The sequence below is a fragment of the Salvelinus alpinus genome, chromosome 12 (genome assembly GCF_045679555.1).
Source record: "Salvelinus alpinus chromosome 12, SLU_Salpinus.1, whole genome shotgun sequence".
Lineage (NCBI taxonomy): Eukaryota > Metazoa > Chordata > Actinopteri > Salmoniformes > Salmonidae > Salvelinus > Salvelinus alpinus.
This window is the reverse complement of record NC_092097.1, coordinates 5,221,262-5,242,034: the sequence shown is the minus strand read 5'-3', so window position 1 is coordinate 5,242,034 and position 20,773 is coordinate 5,221,262. Positions and strand designations below refer to the sequence as shown.

Below are 20,773 nucleotides of genomic sequence, written 5' to 3'. Positions count from 1 at the left end.
CGGTGGGGTTAGACCAGTTGAGTGAGAAGAAGCGGTTTCGCTTGAGGAAATTTGTTACTGCTGTTACAGCAGCAAAAGGTGGTGGGAAACGTGGTCAGGTTAATAAGAAAAGATTTAAATAATGATGATGATCATGCTTCATAGGGTGTCTTTTTTCTCTTTGGTTTCTCTGTGGTATCTTCTGCTTTTCCTTTCTCTTTTCTACATGGAGGTACTAAGGGTGGGCTCTCTCAATATTAATGGGGGAAGGGACAGAAATAAGAGGGCTTGGGTTTTAGAAGAAATAAAACAGAAAAGGCTTAATGTAGTTTTCCTACAGGAGACACATAGTGATGAGGATAATGAGGTTGACTGGGGAATGTGGTGGGAGGGGCAGCATATACTCAGTCATGGTACTAATTTCAGTGCTGGGGTGGCCATCTTGTTTTCCTCAGGTTTAGGGGTGACTGTGATATCTACAACAGAGATTGTCAAGGGTCGGGTTTTATTGGTCAAGGTGGATGTTATGGGGTTTTTGTTTGTTTTTTTGAATGTTTATGCTCCTAATGAGGGTACCGAGCGTCTTGTTGTGTTTGATAAAATAAAAGAAACCTTAAGACAGTGTGACCAAGAGGGGTGTATGGTTGTAGGGGGGGACTGGAACTGTACTGTGGATTTTACTGTTGATCGCAACGCTGAAGAACCTCACCTGCGGTCAGCCACTTTCCTGTCTGGCTTACTAACTGAGTTAGAGCTTTCTGATGTGTGGAGAGTAAGGAATGCAAAAGTTAGGCAATACACATGGTTGAAAGTGAATGAAGGTCGTGTCAGTGCAGCAAGGTTAGACAGGTTGTACGTATCTGATCAATACTGTAGTAGGGTTGGAAGGTGTGCCATTACTCCTGTGGGTTTCTCTGATCATCACATTATAACGGTTGATATTCACTTGTCCTGTCCACGAAGGTCATCACCTTACTGGTATTTTAATGTTAAATTGTTACATGATGTCAAGTTTTGTGAAAGGTTTTTGTTGTTTTGGGAAAAATGGAGGGTTACAAAAGGGAATTTTGAGTCCTTGAGACAATGGTGGGATGTTGGGAAGGCCCAAATACGAGTATTTTGTCAACAGTATACTGCTTTGTCTCAAATTGAAGTTAAAGAGACTATCAATGCCCTTGAACAGGACATCAAATCAATTGAATTGAAGCTGCTCACTCAGAATGACCCTGGACTAGTCATGAACTTACAGGACAAGAGACATGAACTGAGGTCGTTTCTGCATGAAAGAGTGAAAGGTGCCTTGATTAGGTCTCGTTTCGCTTCCCTCAAGGATATGGATGCTCCTAGTGACTTTTTTTTAAACCTTGGACAGTCGAAATTACAACGTAAACAGATGGTCTGCCTTCGTCTCCCTGATGGGAAGGTGACCACGGATGACAGTGAAATGCGTCAACATGCCGTGGATTTCTACTCTGCCCTCTATAAGGCGGAGGATTGTGACTCTCTGTGTACTGAACAGTTGTTACATGGTCTTCCTAAATTGGGACCTGAACAGAGAGTCGCATTGGACTCTGACATTACACTGCAAGAGCTGTCCACAGCAGTTATGCAGCTCTCAACAGGCCGAGCCCCTGGCATTGATGGTTTACCATCTGAGTTCTATAAGCACTTTTGGGGGTCTATTGGGGAGGATTTTTATGAAGTGGTGTGTGAATCTTTTCATGAGGGTTCTCTTCCTGTATCCTGTCAACGTGCGGTGCTTTCACTGTTGCCAAAAAAGGGGGATTTGTCTCTCATAAAAAATTGGAGACCTGTTGCTTTGCTGTGTGCAGAATATAAAATAGTTTCAAAATGTCTCTCAAACAGGTTGAAAGAGTATCTGGGATTGTTGGTCCACAAGGACCAGTCCTACTGTGTACCTGATCGCTCAATTGTTGACAACTTGTTTCTGATAAGAGATGTTCTAGACATTTGTAAACTGTCTGATGTAAATGTGGGTTTACTTTCTTTGGATCAGGAGAAGGCTTTTGACCGAGTGGACCACCAGTATTTGTTCAAAACGATGAAAGCCTTTGGGTTTGGGGATGTTTTTTTGTCTTGGATGAATTTACTGTATGCTGGGGCCTCGTGTATGGTGAAGGTGGGGGGTGGTTTGAGTTGCCCCATCCCTGTCCAAAGGGGTATCAGGCAGGGATGCCCAATTTCAGGGCAGTTATATAGTCTGGCGATTGAACCAATGCTTTGTTTTTTAAGAGCGAAGCTTACTGGTTTCTCTGTGCCAGGTGTAATGAAGGGTCCCACGATAGCACTGTCTGCGTATGCAGATGATGTGACAGTTTTTATTACAGGGGCTGAGGATGTTAAGGTTCTCTCAGACGCTTTAATGGTGTATGAGGGTGCCTCCTCAGCTAGAGTCAATTGGGGAAAGAGTGAAGCGCTGTGGGCAGGTCAGCTTCAGATAGGGTCCGCTCCACGGTTACCAGGGGGGCTTCAGTGGGGCAGAGATGGGATGAAGACATTGGGTGTTTTTCTAGGCTCTGATGTCTTTCAGAAAAAGAACTGGGAGGGTGTAGTGGAGAAAGTGTGTGCCAGACTGTCAAGATGGAAATGGGTGCTACCCCAGTTGTCTTATAGGGGAAGGGTACTGGTAATTAATAATCTTGCTGCCTCTACCCTGTGGCACAGACTAATGATTTTGCAGCCACCAAAGGGTCTGATACAAGAGCTTCAGAGGACCCTTGTCAATTTCTTCTGGTCTGGACAACACTGGATCAAAGCTGCAGCTTTGTACCTGCCACTGCACGAGGGGGGGCAAGGCCTGGTGGACATTTCCTCTAGGATCATGGCTTTCCGGCTTCAAGCAGCCCAGAGACTGTTGTACAGTGACGGTTCTAGCTGGGTCGACACAGCCTACGCACTGATGAGGAGAGCAGGCTGTTTGGGCTTAGACAAGCACCTTTTCCTCTTAAAGCTGGAGGGGGGTGAGTTGAATGGCCTGACTCCATTCTATGAGTCTGTTATGCAGGCTTGGAGGATTCTGGTCAAGTCCCGTAAGGCCGGCACGCTACCAGGGATGTGGCTTTTTGAAGAGCCTCTTTTTTATAACACTGCCATCCAGTCCAGTGCTCTGGGTTCAGCCAGCCTGCGTTCATGCCTGTTAGGTGTCGGGTGCACCAAGCTGGGTCATCTGATGCAGAGCAGGAGCAGATCGTTGGAGGAGCTGGGAGAAAGAGCGGGGATCCGATCATCTCGCCTACTGAGGAAGGTCGTCGCTGAGGTCTGTGACTCCTTGCCAGTTCTTCATCGTCAGTATGTGACTGACATTTCCAATTCTGATCGGTGGAAGGAGGGTCTGGATTATGTGTTCCCTGCACTGATTGTTAGTGCTGCGGTGGGGGCATTTGAGGAGGACGTGGGGATGCTGCTTTCCTTCGATACCCCGGAGCTGGGGGATTTCAAGGAGGTGGGAAAGAAGGCCATGTACAGAATATGTGTAAAGGTGTCCCATGCCTCTTCCCTGGAAGGGGTAAAATCGACGAGGTGGGCGGGTGTGCTTGGTCCAGGTGCTTCCCCAAAAGGCTGTTGGCGATCATTATACAAACTGCCGATTGATAAGAGGACAGCTGACCTCCAATGGAGGATCATACATGGAGCTATAGCCACCAACATGCATCTGGTACACCTGGACCCTACTGTTGGGGAGGGGTGTCCATTCTGTGCAGAGTCTGAAACTCTGGCACACCTGTTTTTACTGTGTCCCAGGTTGGTCGGGATGATTGACCTGATCACTGACTGGTTCTCAACGTTGGGAGAGGTTTTCTCTTCCCAACTGTATATATTTGGGCCAAAGTACAGGTTCAGTCAAAAGGGTGTCGTTGTGTTGCTTAATTTTGTGTTAGGGGCAGCAAAATTAGCGATATGGAAGACCCGAAAGAACAGTATTCGGGGACAAGGGTCTGTGGATGTGGTGGGAATGCTGGAGGGAATGGTGGCAGCGAGACTAAGGGTTGAGTTTGCCTATTATAAACTTGTCAACAATATTGATCTGTTTTTGAGTATATGGGGTATTCAGAGGCTGTTGTGTTTAGTTACTGTGGAGGAGGAGTTGGAGTTGTGTTTTTAATTGATGTGTAACTGTGGTTTTGTATGAGTATTTATTGTGTGGTGGGCTCCCAGACCCAATAAAGATTATTTCAAACTCTCTCTCTCTCTCTCTTCGCTCTCTCGCTCTCTCTCTCTTTTCGCTTTCTCGCTCTCTCTCTTTTCGCTCTCTCTCTCTCTTTTCTCTCTCTCGCTCTTTCTTTTCGCTCTCTCTTTCTTTTCGCTCTCTCTTTCTTTTCGCTCTCTCTTTCTTTTCGCTCTCTCTTTCTTTTCGCTCTCTCTTTCTTTTCGCTCTCTCTCTGCGCTCTCTCTCTCTTTGCGCTCTCTCTCTCTTTGCGCTCTCTCTCTCTCTTTGCGCTCTCTCTCTCTTTTCGCTCTCTCTCTCTTTTCGCTCTCTCTCTCTTTTCGCTCTCGCTCTCTCTTTTTTCGCTCTCTCGCTCGCTCTCTCTCTTTTCTCTCTCTCTCTTTTCTCTCTTTTCGCTCTCTTCTCTCTCTCTCTCTTTTATCGCCCCCAGTTAATGTCACCTCTCCCGGCTCTTACCGACACCTACCAATGAGCCCCCTTTTCTTTCCATTTCCTGTAACCAGTCCTCTCACCCACTGAGCACCGACGCTGTCCATGGACGTTGACATTTGGTGAGTCCAATCATAGATGTCTGTTTGACAAGTTTGGACAGTACAGTAAAGTAGAGTATATGTCAGTACAATACACAGTTTAGTACAGTAGAACACACTAGAGTATATAGTACAGTATAATCTACTGTCCTGAACTCTTCTATGCTGTACTCTACTGTGTTCTACTGTGTGTGTGATGTCCAAACTTGTGAAAAAAGTCTATGATCGGTACAGATTTGGTCCGGGGACCAACCTAATTTGGTCTTGTTTGGGTGTGGAGCTCATTTGAATAATAGCTAGTGTGTAGAATAATACCCATACGTGCAAAGGAGGATATTACATGTTTGTGTACCTCTTCAGGAAACATCACCTGAAGAGGATGGCATTCATAATGATGTTTTTCTGTATAGATCATAGAACCATGATGTCATTCTGTTACCGGGTGTTAGTTCACTTCACTTACTGTAGTTCAATAACTCAATGTGTCATATCATAGCTGACACCCAGTGTTCCCTCTAAGCTGCACGCGCGGCTCAGTAGCCCCAAGACTGCCGCGCAGAAATATCAGCCCACAGAGAGAAGCATGTGGCGGAAGAATCAGAATTAGTTGGGTAACATAGATAATTAAGATTTCTTATCTGCATAATATGCTTGTATGATATGCTTGTTATTAGAATGTGTCCCTTTGGACTCTGGTGTTGGCAGTTGCACTTCCTCCCTCAGCTGTGGCTCAGTCACCTGGGGCCCAGAGAGGGGAGAGGTCAGGCTCGCCTTTCACATGTCTCTGGTGCTATGCAGAATATCAGAAAGAGAAGAGGACAGGAGGGAACATTGTCTTCATATGTGAATGTGTCTTTACCTATTCTTAAACCATGTGAAGGGATGTTCTGATTTAATGGGGAACCAATTACTTGTCTCCACAATGTCTGTGTGCCAGTCGCTTGGGCCTTGGGGACAATCAGGTTTGAGACTAGATGTGTGGGGTAGTGTCTGGAACCATTGTATGTCATCTCTGATGTTGCACTTATCCTGGGATAGTGTATGAGCTAGAGGCTCACTCCCCTCAGTGAGCTTGTCCAGGCGTGTGGTCAAGAAGGGGTTTTACTTGAGATGGGAGCATCTGGAGTTGACAATGGATTCATGCCATAGAATGAGTTTGTTCTTTTGTGCTGTGAAGTACCAGGAATGAGATCGGAGTCTCGTCTTGGGGACCAAACTGAACGATAAGAACAGAATTTATAGCAAGCGCTATCTTGCTGCGGGATATTCCTTTCTCATCTATCAAGTCTCACCTTGTGACCCGTTCCACACATCTGTTATGTAGACTAGGGGGTGGTGGATCTTTGGCATAAAATATTTTAGTAGCCTTTGTGTCATGGCTCTCAACGAACCATCTGCAGGTGGTTCGTCGACCAGCCATCGCTATCGCAGTGCTCTCACTAATAAAGATTCAGTTGAAGTATAACTCTGACTTGTGTGATAAGTTTGTCTCTCCTCATTTCATAATACAGAAATGAACCACCACAAGCACCAGATTGAACTTCACTCAACGGTCACCAACCGTCGACTGGTCCATCTCCTAGGAATTCCTAGTCGATCGCCAAACATTTCTGTAAAAAACCCAACGATAAAGCCTTGTGTTCCTATTTATACATTTTTTGTTGTCTAGGACTGTTGGCGGTAGGTGCACCCGATTTCAGCTTCCCTGCACACCGAGTAGGCGAACTGTTGTCATTTTGAACCATTTCATGTGTCTGAAGGCACAAACTCTGCCAAGTGCCCTACCGCTGGTCAACCAGGTGGCTCAGATGACCGTGTCTGCAGTAACGTAGCAGGCGTAAAAGAAAGCTACAGCAAAGTTGATACTGTGACATTTCAGAACGTTTAAAACCATGACTGGAGAGCGACTCAATGAATACAGCAAAGAGATGCTGTTTTTTGTTGTTGTGAGTTCATGTTTAAGTTCTTACTCAGAACTGTCAACACTTTGTATTCAACACTTTTATAAGCCATAAAATGCGCATTCTTCCTCTCTGCAGCAGTAATGAATGAGTAGGAAAGTGTATTTTGAAATATAATTTTTAAAAAATGGCCAGAACAACAATGCATTGGCAGGGCTATTCAAGCAAAGCTAATATGCGGTTGTAATGAATTGGGCCTATAGCTTACTGCACAAACCTCATTGCTACAGTGCGGTTTTTAATTGGTTAATGTTGCATGGGCTTATGTTTAAAAGAATCTGAGTGGTATATCTCGGCTTGTATTTTGACGCGAAGTGATCTTGACTCAATGGTCGGTGATCACTGTTCTAGAGTTCTCCCTGTTAACATTATCAACGTTTCCCTTTACTGTGGCAATTGTGTGACGCTATATTAGCCACTTTCAATGCAACATACCCAGAAAAAATGTAGAGCCAGCTTGATGCGAACCTTGACTAGTTATTTTCTACTCTGTCAGCCCCTCCTGGATTCCTATTGGTCTAGGAATGAGTTGTTGCTCTCCCTGTGACACTCAGCAGGCGATATCATAGAACTCGCCACTCTCACTCTGACTGGCAGTGGTACAATAATTTACACTCCAGCTTCTTTACTCTGTGTTTTATGATTTGCATCTTATTTGGTTCTTACCTTTTCACCTATTGGAACAAAGCTGCTTTATGTGTCTGACTATATCAAATTGTATTTGTCACATGTGCCGAATACAACAGTTGTAGTAGACCTTACAGTGAAATGCTTACAATCCTTTAACCAACAATGCAGTTTTAAGAAAATTCAACAACAAGAAAAAGTTATAGATAAGAAAAACAAATAATTAAAGAGCAGCAGTAAATAACAATAGTGGGGCTATATACAGGGGGTACTGGTACAGAGTCAATGTGTCAATGTGTGGGGGCACCGGTGTCGAGGTAATTGAGATAATTGTGTACATGCAGGTAGGGTTGTTAAAGTGGCTATGCATAGATAACAACAGAGCGCAGCAGCGTGGGGGGGTGCAAATAGTCTGGATAGCCATTTGATTAGCTGTTCAGGAGTCTTATGGCTTGGGGATATAAGCTGTTTAGATGCCTCTTGGACCTAGACTTGGCGCTCCGGTACCGTTTGCCGTGTGGTAGCAGAGAGAACAGTTTATGACTAGGGTGGCTGGAGTCTTTGACGATTTTTAGGGTCTTCCTCTGACACCGCCTGGTATAGAGGTCCAGGATGGCAGGAAGCTTGGCCCCGGTGATGTACTGGGCCGTACGCACTACCCTCTGTAGTGCCTTGCGGTCGGAGTCTGAGCAGTTGCCATACCAGACAGTGATGCAACCAGTCAGGATGCTTTCGATGGTGCAGCTGTAAGATCTTTTGAGGATCTGAGGACCCAAATCTTTTCAGTCTCCTGAGGGGGAATAGGTTTTGTCGTGCCCTCTTCACAAATGTCTTGGTGTGCTTGGACCATGTTAGTTTGTTGTTGATGTGGACGACAAGGAACTTGAAGCTCTCAACCTGTTCCACTACAGCCCCGTCGATGAGAATGGGGGCGTGCTCGGTCCTCTTTTTCCTGTAGTCCACAATCATCTCCTTTGTTTTGATCGCGTTGAGGGGGAGGTTGTTGTCCTTGCACCACACAGTCAGGTCTCTGATCACCTCCCTGTAGGCTGTCTCACCGTTGTCGTTGATCAGGCCTACCACTGTTGTGTCTTCGGCAAACTTAATGATGGTGTTGGAGTAGTGCAGGCCGTGCAGTCATGAGTGAAGAGGGAGTACAGGAGGGAACTGAGCACGCACCACTGAGGGGGCCCCCGTGTTGAGGATCAGTGTGGCGGATATGTTGTTACCTACCCTTACCACCTGGGGGCGGCCCGTCAGGAAGTCTAGGATCCAGTTGCAGAGGGAGCTGTTTAGTCCAGGGTCCTTAGCTTAGTGATGAGCTTTGAGGGCACTATGATGTTGAACGCTGAGCTGTAGTCAATGAATAGCATTCTCACATAGGTGTTCCTTTTGACCAGGTGGGAAAGGTCAGTGTGGAGTGCAATAGAGATTGCATCATCTGTGGATCTGTTTGTGCGGTATGCAAATTGGAGTGGGTCTAGGGTTTCTGGGATAATATTGTTGATGTGAGCCATGACCAGCCTTTCAAAGCATTTCATGGCTACAGATGTGAGTGCTACGGGTCGGTAGTCATTTAGGCAGGTTACCTTAGTGTTCTTGGGCACAGGGACTATGAAACATGTTGGTATTACAGACTCAGACAGGGAGAGGTTGAAAATGTCAGTGAAGACACTTGCCAGTTGGTCAGCGCACGCTCGGAGTACACGTCCTGGTTATCCGTCTGGCCCAGCGGCCTTGTGAATGTTGACCTGTTTAAAGGTCTTACTCGCATCGGTTACGGAGAGCGTGTTAACACAGTCATCCGGAACAGTTGATGCTCTCATGCGTGTTTCAGTGTTACTTGCCTCGAAGCGAGCATAGAAGTTATTTAGCTCATCTGGTAGGCTTGTGTCACTGGGCAGCTCTTGGTTGTGCTTCCCTTTGTAGTCTGTAATAGTTTGCAAGCCCACATCCGAAGAGCATTGGAGCCGGTGTAGTAAGATTCGATCTTAGTCCTGTATTGTTGCTTTGCCTGTTTGATGGTTTGTCGGAGGGCATAGCGGGATTTCTTATAAGCTTCCGGGTTAGAGTCCCGCTCCTTGAAGCGGCAGCTCTACCCTTTAGCTCAGTGCGACTGTTGCCTATAATCCATGGCTTCTGGTTGGGGTAGACGTTCTCGATGTACTTATTCATAAAGCCAGTGACTGATCTGGTGTACTCCTCAATGCCATCGGAAGAATCCCAGTATATATTCCAGTCTGTAGTAGAAAAACAGTCCTGTAGTTTAGCATCTGCTTCATCTGAACACTTTTTTTATAGACTGAGTCACTGGTGCTTCCTGCTTGAATTTTTGCTAGTAAGCAGGAATCAGGAGGATAGCGTTATGGTCAGATTTGCAAAATGGAGGGTGAGGGAGAGCTTTGTACGCATCTCTGTGTGTGGAGTAGAGGTGGTCTAGAATTGTTTTACCTCTGGTTGTACATTTAACATGTTGATAGAAATTCGTTAAAACTGATTTTAGTTTCCCTGCATTAAAGTCACCGGACACTAGGGACGCCGCCTCTGGATGAGCGTTTTCCTGTTTGCTTATGGCGGAATACAGCTCATTAGTGCGGTTTTAGTTCCAACCTCGCTCTGTGGTGGTATATAGACAGTTATGAAAAAAACAGATGTAAATTCTCTGGGTAAATAGTGAGGTCTGCAGCTTATCATAAGATACTCCACCTCGGGCGAGCAAAACTTTGAGACTTCCTTAGATATCATGCAACGACTGTTGTTTACATAAATGTATAGGCCCCCGCCCCGTGTCTTACCCAGAGGCTGCTGTTCTGTTTTGCCGATAGTGTATAACCCGCTGTATGTTCTTAATGTCGTCGTTCATCCACGACTCTGTGAAGCATAAAATATAACCGTTTTTAATGTCCCGTTGGTAGGATATACGTGCTTTCAGTTTGTCACATTTATTTTCTAGCGGTTGAAAGGTAGCGGTTTTTAGCGGTTGAGGGCAAGGGCAGATTAGCCACTCGTCGCCTGGTCCTCACAAGGCACCCTGATCTTTTGCCTCAATCTACGTTTCCTTCTCCAGCGACTCCACGGGCATTGTGGCCTGGTCGGGTGTCAACAGTATATCCCTCACGTCCGACTCATTGAAGAAAAACTCTTCGTTCAGTTCGAGGTGAGAAATCCCAGTTCTGATGTTTAGCAGCTCTTTTCGGGTCACTATGTCTATCCTATAATACCTCTGTATTCCATGCCAATAATACAGATTGACACTCTACTGCCCCTACTATATGTAATCTTTGGAAGTGTGTGTGTGTTCTCCCCATGCCCTGCATGCCGCTGTACATGTAATTATCCTACAGATAGTCTCTAATCTCCCCCTCCTGTTCATCCGAGTGTGTCTGCGGCCCGGGGTCACAGACAAAGAGTAATCACAGCCCCGCGTCATGTCTCGTGAGTGGAGCACCAGCTCTCGCTCTCTCACTCTCGTTCTCTCGTTCTTCCCCCCCCCAGTAGATTACATGAATAACACAACACTTCTCCAGGCAGACTCCGTCTAATTAGCTGACTCAGTAGTACACTGATTCAGCTTTCAATAGTCTGCAGTGACCTTGAATGAGTAGTGTGTCCAGGCTCGGTCAGGACCCCCAGGTTTAATGAATGGTTAGGAAGGATGCTGTGGGTTATTATTCAACATATTGACTATTGTATGATGCATATACAGTTGTGGTCGGAAGTTTACATACACCTTAGCCAAATACATTTAAAGCGTTTTTCACAGTTCCTGACATTTAATCCTAGTAAAAATTCCCTGTCTTAGGTCAGTTAGGATCACCACTTTATTTTCAGAATGTGATATGTCAGAATAATAGTTGACAGAATGATTTATTTCAGCTTTTATTTATTTCATCATATTCCCAGTGGGTCAGAAGTTTACATACACTCAATTAGTATTTGGAAGCATTGCCTTCAAATTGTTTGACTTGGGTCAAATGTTTCGGGTAGCCTTCCACAAGCTTGGGTGAATTTTGGCCCATTCCTCCTGACAGAGCTGGTGTAACTGAGTCAGGCTTGTAGGCCTCCTTGCTCGCACACGCTTTTTCAGTTCTGCCCACAAATTTTCAATAGGCTTGAGTTCAGGGTTTTGTGATGGCCACTCCAATACCTTGACTTTGTTGTCCTTAAGCCATTTTCCCACAACTTTGGAAGTATGCTTGGGGTTATTGTCCATTTGGAAGACCCATTTGCGACCAAGCTTTAACTTCCTGACTGATGTCTTGAGATGTTGCTTCAATATATCCACATAATTTTCCTTCCTCATGAAGCCATATATTTTGTGAAGTGTACCAGTCCCTCCTGCAGTCCCTCCTATGGCCAAACAGTTATATTTTTGTTTCATCAGACCACAGGACATTTTTCCAGAAAGTACGATCTTTGTTCCCATGTGCAGTTGCAAACCGTAGTCTGGCTTTTTTATGGCGGTTTTGGAGTAGGGGCTTCTTCCTTGCTGAGCGGCCTTTCAGGTTATGTCGATATAGAACTCGTTTTACTGTGGATATAGATACTTTTGTACCTGTTTCCTCCAGCATCTTCACAAGGTCCTTTGCTGTTGTTCTGGGATTGATTTGCACTTTTCGCACCAAAGTACGTTCATCTCTAGGAGACAGAACGCGTTGCCTTCCTGAGCGGTATGACGGCTGCATGGTCCCATGGTGTTTATACTTCCGTACTATTGTTTGTACAGATGAATGTGGTGCCTTCAGGCGTTTGGAAATTGCTCCCAAGGATGAACCAAACTTGTGGAGGTCTACAATTTCCCATGATGTCAAGCAAAGAGGCACTGAGTTTGAAGGGAGGCCTTGAAATACATCCACAGGTACACCTCCAATTGACTCAAATTATGTAAATTAGCCTGTCAGAAGCTTCTAATGCCATGACATAATTTCTGGGAATTTTCCAAGCTGTTTAAAGAAACAGTCAATTTAGTATATGTAAACTTCTGACCAACTGGAATTGTGATAGTGAAATAATCTGTCTGTAAACAATTGTTGGAAAAATGTATTGTGTCATGCACGAAGTAGATGTCCTATCCTACTTGCCAAAACTATAGTTTGTTAACAAGAAATTTGTGGAGTGGTTGAAAAACGAGTTTTAATGACTCCAACCTAAGTGCATGTAAACTTCCAACTTCAACTGTAAATTTCATTAATACTTTTTGAATTTGACTTTTACATGTGGAACCAGTATTGATCTTCCTTGTCCAGGGCTCACTTAAACTTTAAATCTCAATGTGACTTCCCTGAGTTTAATTAAAGGATAAATACAAAATGATATCTCTCTCTGACCCGACCAGAACCAGACTCCAAAGCAGGCCTCAGCCAAAGTCCCTGAGTTACCGGAGCCTGAGGAGGACAAACCTAGCAAGACCCAGCAGCTGAAGAAGATCTTTAAGGAGTACGGAGCTGTAGGAGTCTCCTTCCACATATGTATGTCCCTCATGTCTCTGGGCATGTTCTACCTCACTGTGTCCAGGTACTGTATGTTGCAAGACTTCAACAGTATTTATCACATATACAAAAACATTACATTTGTCTTCCTTGTTGACACGGCTTGATTGACAGTAGGCTGAATACCCGAGGGATTGAGTCCAGATTATCAGCCAGCTCACCGATCTCCCCAGATAGCTGTAATGGCCCTTGGATTCAACGCCCTCCTGGCCCGCCCGGCGCTACAGTTCACTAACACACCGCATAATTGTTGCGGGAGAGAGGCGGACATTCTGAAATGGCACCATGTTCAATATAGTGCTCTGTTAGTACATTGCAGTGCACCATGTAGGGAATAGGGAGCCATTTTAGACGATAAGTGTAGAGCAGCATTCTAACGGGATGAACTATTCGAGACCATTTTGATACATTTGATGACTTAATAGTTTATTTCTTCACCGAGCCTTTCAGTAATCTGCGTCTTTGAGGTGCAAGATCCTACAATTGCTTTGAGGGCCATGTTGAAATCCTGTCCAATGCTGAAGTTATATGGCTCCCTCTGGTATGTGTGTTCCTCTCCACAGTGGGATCGACATGGCTGCGATCCTGTACAAGATGGGTTTCAGTGAATCTCTGGTTCAGTCCAAGTTGGCGGCGGGTACCAGTACGTTTGTCCTGGCGTACGCCGTCCACAAGCTGTTTGCTCCGCTCCGTATCAGCATCACTGTGATATCAGTGCCTCTTCTTGTACGCTACCTCAGAAAGAGTGGCCTCTTCAAGGCACCCGACTCGCCTACACACTGAGTGGCTGAGACCCCAACCTCCACTAACTTCGATAAATTAGACTTTCCAAATATGACCATGACCATTTCTGGAATCAGGAGGGAATAAGCGTGAGAAATTCTTCCATCTCTAATTTTTCAACTGGAATTTCTGCAGGAGAAAAAACAGAACCAACCGAGGCTGACTTTTAACCCACCTGTAGATCAGTGGTGGTCTGTGCCATTTAAGATGAGGGAGGATGATTTTTAAAATGTATTTCTTATGAGCATGGCCTTGTTTCTATTACGGTATGTTGGATGACTGTCATTCATATTCCATTCACCCAGCTCAATGTAACATCGATAGGTTTAGGCTACTACAAGATACTCAGTGTCCCTGTACCCATCATGAGATTGCTACAAACCTATCTTATGAAAAGTTTACATTGTGAATCTTCATCAAGATAATTTTTAGTAATCATGGCGAGACTGTAACACATTCAATACCACCGTGAACTCTCGTGCCTGCATCTAGCTGATCTAGGGTGTAATCATTAGTCAAACAGTTGCAAACGAGAGTTTCTATTGGACAAATTCAGGTATGTTTATCCCCATTCCATTTAAGGAACGTTTTTCAACAGAATCGGTGGAATGAATACACCCCTGATCACACGCAAACACAATTCACTTTCATAGCAGCCATATAAAAACAGCATGATCACTTTGCTCATTGTATACAGTGCATTCGGAAAGTTTTCAGACCCCTTGACTTTTTCCTAATTTTGTCACGTTACAGCCTTCTAAAATGGATCAATTCTTTTTTGCCTCATCAATCTACACACAATACGCCATAATTACAAAGCAAAAGCAGGTTTTTAGAATTTTTTGCAAATAAATAAAAAACTAATATTTACATAAGTATTAAGACCCTTTACTCAGTACTTTGTTGAAGCACCTTTGGCAGAGATTACCGCCTCGAGTCTTCTTGGGTATGACCACTATTTTCAGGTCTCTCCAGAGATGTTCGATCGGGGTTAAGTCTGGGTTCTTGCTGGACCACTCAAGGACATTCAGAGACTTGTCCTGACGCCACTCCTGCGTTGTCTTGGCTGTGTGCTTAGGGTCACTGTCCTGTTGGAAGGTGAACCTTCACCCCAGTCTGACGTCTGTTGTGGAAATTCTAATCAATAATGAGGAGAGACAGGGTCAATCACTAATCAGGATATTACTTTATTCAAAACGTATTAATAGGGAAAATATAGAGCAATAACGATGGCTGGTCGTCGGGGGTTGGGTTGAGAGCACTGAGAACGAATACAAACACCTTTTTATAACAAAGATACACCCCCTTGGTCTACATTACAAACAACAGATGTGTGGAATGGGTCACAAGGTTAGGATTTGTATAAAAAAAAATATCTGCTGTAAAGATGTGCTCATTGTGTGGAAACCAGGTTCTGGCCCCTAAAACAAGGTTCCTCTCATCATTATCCATACCCGAGCCCTCTCCACCCAGGTACCTCCTGGCACAGAAACACCAACTCAGTCCGAGAGATGACAAGACCATCATAAATCAGTTGCTAGAGTTAAATCTCAGAAGATCCTCTCAGTTCACACAGACACGATAGAGTTCTAAGAACCCTATTCTGTTGCATAAAAAAAACATTTGATGCGATAACAGTATAACATAATCTTGTAATTTCTCCATGATACGTCCTGAGCGCTCTGCAAGTAGGTTTTCATCAAGGGTCTCTCTGTACTTTGCTCCGTTCATCTTTCGCTCGATCCTGACTAGTCTTCCAGTACCTGCCGCTGAAAAACATCCCCGCAGCATGATGCTGCTACCACCATGCTTCACCGTAAGGATGGTGCCAGGTTTCCTTCAGACCTGCCGCTTGGTATTCAGGCCAAAGAGTTTAATCTTGGTTTCATCAGACCAGAGAATCTTGTTTCTCATGGTCTGAGAGTCCTTTAGGTGCCTATTGCCTAACTCCAAGTTGGCTGTCAAGTGCCTATTACTGAGGAGTGGCTTCCGTCTGGCTACTCTACCATAAAAGCCTGGTTGGTGGAGTGCTGCAGAGATGGTTGTCCTTCTGGAAGGTTCTTCCATCTCCACAGGGGAGCTCTGTCGGAGTGAACATCAGGTTCTTGGTCACCTCTCTGACCACGGCCCTTCTCCCCCTATTGCCAGCTCTATGAAGAGTCTTGGTGGTTCCAAACTTCTTCCATTTAATAATGATTGAGGCCGCTGTTCTTAGGGACTTTCAATGCTGCACAATTTTTTGGTACCCTTCCCCAGATCTGTGCCTCTAAACAATCCTGTCTCGGAGCTCTACGGACAATTCCTTTTGACCTCATGTCTTGGTTTTTGCTCTGACATGCACTGTCAAATGTGGGACTAAATCTTGTCCAATCAATTGAAACTACCGCAGGTGGACTCTAATCAAGATATAGAAACATCTCAACGATGATCAATGGAATCAGGATGCACCTGAGCTCAATTTTGAGTCTCATAGCGAGGCGTTTAAATACTTATGTAAATACATTCTAAAAACCTGTTTTCGCTTTGTCATTATGGGGTATTGTGTGTAGATTGATGAAAATAAATATATATAATCAATTTTAGAATAACATGCTGACTAGACTAATTGATTTTGTCCACCCACACCAGATGCGATCAGGTCACGCAGGTTGAAATATCAAATGAAACTCTGAACCAATTATATACATTTTGGGATGGGTCGAAAAGCATTTAACATTTTATGGCAATTTAGCTAACTACCTGCTGTTGCTAGCAAATTTGTCCTGGGATATAAACATTGGGTTGTTATTTTACCTGAAATGCACAAGGTCCTCTACTCCGACAATTAATTCACAGATTAAACTGTAAACCAAATTTGTTTCTAGTCATCTCTCCTTCCTTCAGGCTTCTTTTTCTTCTTTGGACTTTATATGGCAGTTGGCAACCAACTTTACGGTGCATTACCTCAACCAGCTGGATTCTGGACCTCAGTTCATTTTTCAATCACCCACGTGGGTATATGCACCTAAAAACCAATGAGGAGATGGGAGAGGCAGGTCTTGCAGCGCATTGAGCGTCACAAATAGAACCAAGTTCTATTTTAGCGCCTGGCTACGCAGACGCTCGTAGGCAGTGTGGGTGCAATGATTGAATAACATTTATGGTGAGCATGTAAGGCAACAAAATGTGTAAAAAGTCAAGGGGTCTAAATACTTTCCGAATGTGGTGTGTATATAATTCCTTCTCGAACTATCTATGCGCTCTCCCCCTCTCACCTGTTCCCTTCGCGTGTGGACTTCAGTGCACAACACATCAGCTGCCTGTGACCAGGCAAAAAAATTGAACTTGCCAAACCGCTATCATGACCGCTAACCACTACACACAGCCTACACTGTTGTCACCTTATAGTAATCATACCTACTATAACTAACGTGTTATTAAACCCACTAGCTACAATCACGCAGTTTAGCAGTTACACCGGTGGGACCCTGTGGCAATAAATGAATAAAACCAAAATCTTACTTTAACTTGGAAGAGTTCCAGTGTTGGATAGCCATCTAGCTAACGTAGCATCCCTTTCTGTTTGAGTAGGCTAAACTGGCTAGCTGCATTCAACTAGCTAAGTGAACGTTTTAAAATAATACAACCAAATATAGCTAGCTCTTTCTCTCTCTTGCTTCTCCTTCATTTTTTTAATATATGAATTTGTTCAAAACTGTTCAACTATTGTCTTTCTCTCTGAGTCAACTACTCACCACATTTTATGCACTGCAGTAGCTTATGCATTTACATTTACATAGTCATTTAGCAGACGCTCTTATACAGAGCGACTTACAGTAGAGTGCATACATTTTATTACATTTTTACATACTGAGACAAGGATATCCCTACCGGCCAAGAGCAGACGCTCTTATCCAGAGCGACTTACAGTAGAGTGCATACATTTTATTATTATTATTTAATTTTTTTTTTACATACTGAGACAAGGATATCCCTACCGGCCAAACCCTCCCTAACCCGGACGACGCTATGCCAATTGTGCGTCGCCCCACGGATCTCCCGGTTGCGGCCGGCTGCGACAGAGCCTGGGCGCGAACCCAGCCCAGCCTGGGCGCGAACCCAGAGACTCTGGTGGCGCAGCTAGCACTGCGATGCAGTGCCCTAGACCACTGCGCCACCCGGGAGATGCTTTCAGTACTAGATTTATTCTCTGATCCTTTGATTGGGTGGCCATGTCAGTTCATGCTGCAAGAGCTCTGATAGGTTGAAGGACATCCTCCGGAAGTCGTCATAATCACTGTGGAAGGGGGTGAGAACCATGAGCCTCCTAGGTTTTGCATTGAAGTCAATATAACCAGAGAAGGACAGAAGCTAGCTGTCCTCTGGCTACACCATGATGCCACCCTACAGAGTGCTGCCGAGGGTATTGTAGACCATTGCAGAACTGTATTAATCAATTGTTTGGTGACGTGAATATATTTCGCATAGTTTTATCTAAAAAGGGTAACTTTGTTTCGCTATTTGTATTTTTATGAAATTCTTTGAGGATGCTCGTCCCCTTACTCCGAGGAGCCTCCACTGCTGTAAATATCCCTATTCGTTTCCTTTACAAACTAAAGTACAGTAGTTGGTCCTCTGTATGTTTTAAGATTCTATGCAGTTGTCATTGTGTTTTCAGGCCGTTGTTTTACCTTAGCTCCTGCTTCCTGTTTTGTAACATAAGTAAGTAAAGTGCCATGTCTGTCTGAATTATTGTAATAAAATATGAAAAAGTAATATGAATTCACTGTTACAGGTTTATCATTTATTATAAATGGAGTTAAAATTCATCCACTCATGACCATAAATAAAAAGACAACAAAAGGGCCATCTGTCTTAGATATATTTATTTACAATCATATTGAACCAGTGGCACTGGATGAAGTTTGATTATCAGGGACTTTCTGAATGATACGAGAATCTATTCTAAACCCTACCTTGAAGTTCAGAATGTTCTAAGGAATGGTCTAAATAATATTTTTTTAGGAATAGGAGTTGTGGATACAGGTTGGTCGGTCAGTCAGCATCTCTTTGTGCTGTGAAGTTTCTCTACTGGGAAGGTTCGTAAAAAAGCTGATCACTCACCTCCACTGACTGGTCTTACTGTTAGCTGAGTAGCCATGTTCTTTTCTGTTCTAGGTGAACGATTCAGCAGAAATATTTAGGTTACCTTCTCTTAACTCTCCCCCTTAGCATATGCATTTCCAGGCTAAATGACATGTTAAACATCGGTTTGGCTTCCAGACTGGTTGTAATTAGCTAAGGAGAACTGTTGTGTCCAATGCAAGTTCTTGTCCTATTAGCTCTGTATGAAGTAAGGATTTATTGGGATATTTGTAGCCTTCCATATAATTATGTGTGATTTTTTGGGGGGAATTGATTGGAATATAATTTTTTCTATGTGGGTTTTTATTGCAGTAAAATGTCATAAAACATTTTATTCTGACTAAGTAGCTCTGGATAAGAGTCTGCTAAAGGACAAACATCTAATTTATACAAAATGTGTAATAAAAAAAACATTGTCAAGATTACAGCCATGATTATAATATGGATGATATATGGCTGCTCTTAAAGGAAAGCATGTGCACACAGTCAAATACCACCAAGAGCCTGACGGTGGCGCTCCTGAACTACAAATCATGTTTCCGTCCTTTATGGATGCAATGATGGCACTATCAAGAGATTTACTGCGTCTCTGCACAGCGAACAGCATTTATTAAAACCTCATTCATTTAACCAAGACTGTTCAAATACCATCCAGAGCTGCAACTTGTTTAAAAGGAAACTTTTCTCTTGAAAATGCCCTAAATATCTTCTTAAAAAAAAGAAAGATATAATTGCAGGCTTCTTCCGCTCAACCCTAAAACATTTTGGTTATAGCCCCTGTTCTACCAGGTCAGGTCTTCAAGAGGTTCTCATTCTATTGCTTCCCATTTAAGATTTCATAGGTCAGGGGAAAAGGGAAACCAGCAGCCCTGTCTGACTCTGTACCCCCCCACCCCCCAATAACCACTATTGTACTCACCTGTCTCGGACCCACGCTAGACCTGGGTTTAAATAATGTATAGTGTATTCAGACTTGTATAATAAAAAATTAAAAGCTTTGTCCATTTACAGTAGGGAAAAATGAACAATTTGTTTATTCAACTAGGCAAGTCAGTTAGAACAAATTCTTATTTACAATGACAATGAAGTGCCAGACAGTTATCAGTCACAGTCTCAGGTAAATGTACAGGTATAGGGCTCAAGCAGCTTGAACACAGGCATTTGCAGTACATGCACACGCAGACAGGCGCGCACACACACACACACACACACACACACACACACACACACTCGAGGCTCATTATCTGGGCCGAGGAGGACTCTTAGTTGCCATCACCTCACTATCCCCTGGATGTCCCCCATGGCTAGGAACAAATTGGTGACAGCTAGGCAGGAAGGCAGCACTTCTAACCACACTGGCAGGCTGTTCTAGCTAGCCTCTTTCCCTCTTGCTCCGTTATCTCCCTCCCCTGTCTCTCATCTCTTTCTCCCTCTCTTTCCCTTTCTCTCTCCCCCCTCTCTGAGGAGCAGGTCAACTCCCTGGGTACTCTATAATAATCACCCCTAGCTGAGTCCCAGATGAGTCCAGTTGTGATGAGGATTTAATGACATAAACACTGTTGTTGGCACATTATGAATGCTGCCTGTCACCCACAACATTATCTACCTGTATGAGACCCAGCCTGCGTTCCAAATGGCTCCCTATGTAGTGCACTACAGCCCCAGTGTGAATTGTCCTCTCAGAGTCTGAATAGAAAGTCAACAATTCAACAAGTCTCACTACTTGCAGCAGGATCTCTGAGCAGCAGAGCCGGCTCTACAGTGAGGAGCTGAGCACTCTTTCTCCCTTTATCTCTCCCTTTGTCTCACTCCTTCTGTCTCCTCTCTCTCTCTCTCTCTTCCTTTCGCATGCTCATTTTCTCTCTCTCCCTCTCGCTCCCTTTCTCTCCGCCCCCCACATTCTCTCTCTCTCTCTCTCTCTCTCTCTCTCTCAGTTAAGTTTAGCGGCTGTAGCGGATGGTGGAGTCAACCTGGCTGTGCTGTCAACTGTCTTCCTTCATCATGACGAGGCTCAGTTGCCATAGAGGCCACAGAATACTGGGATTGAGACAGTGACGGTTAGAACTCAGAGCAGCTACATCTTATTATTTTAAA

The 20,773-nt window shown here is 44.2% G+C and overlaps 1 protein-coding gene across 1 annotated transcript in view; it reads left to right on the top strand.

Annotated features, from left to right (window-relative positions):
- LOC139536510 (uncharacterized) overlaps positions 1–18,401 on the top strand; it is a 27,690-nt gene extending 9,289 nt beyond the window's left edge. Inside the window, exons 2-3 of the mRNA XM_071337071.1 lie at positions 12,619–12,797; positions 13,336–18,401. Of these exons, the coding sequence (XP_071193172.1) occupies positions 12,619–12,797; positions 13,336–13,555 (399 nt within the window). The 3' untranslated portion in view covers positions 13,556–18,401. The remainder of the gene's footprint in view (positions 1–12,618; positions 12,798–13,335) is intronic.
- The last annotated feature ends 2,372 nt before the right edge of the window (positions 18,402–20,773 follow it).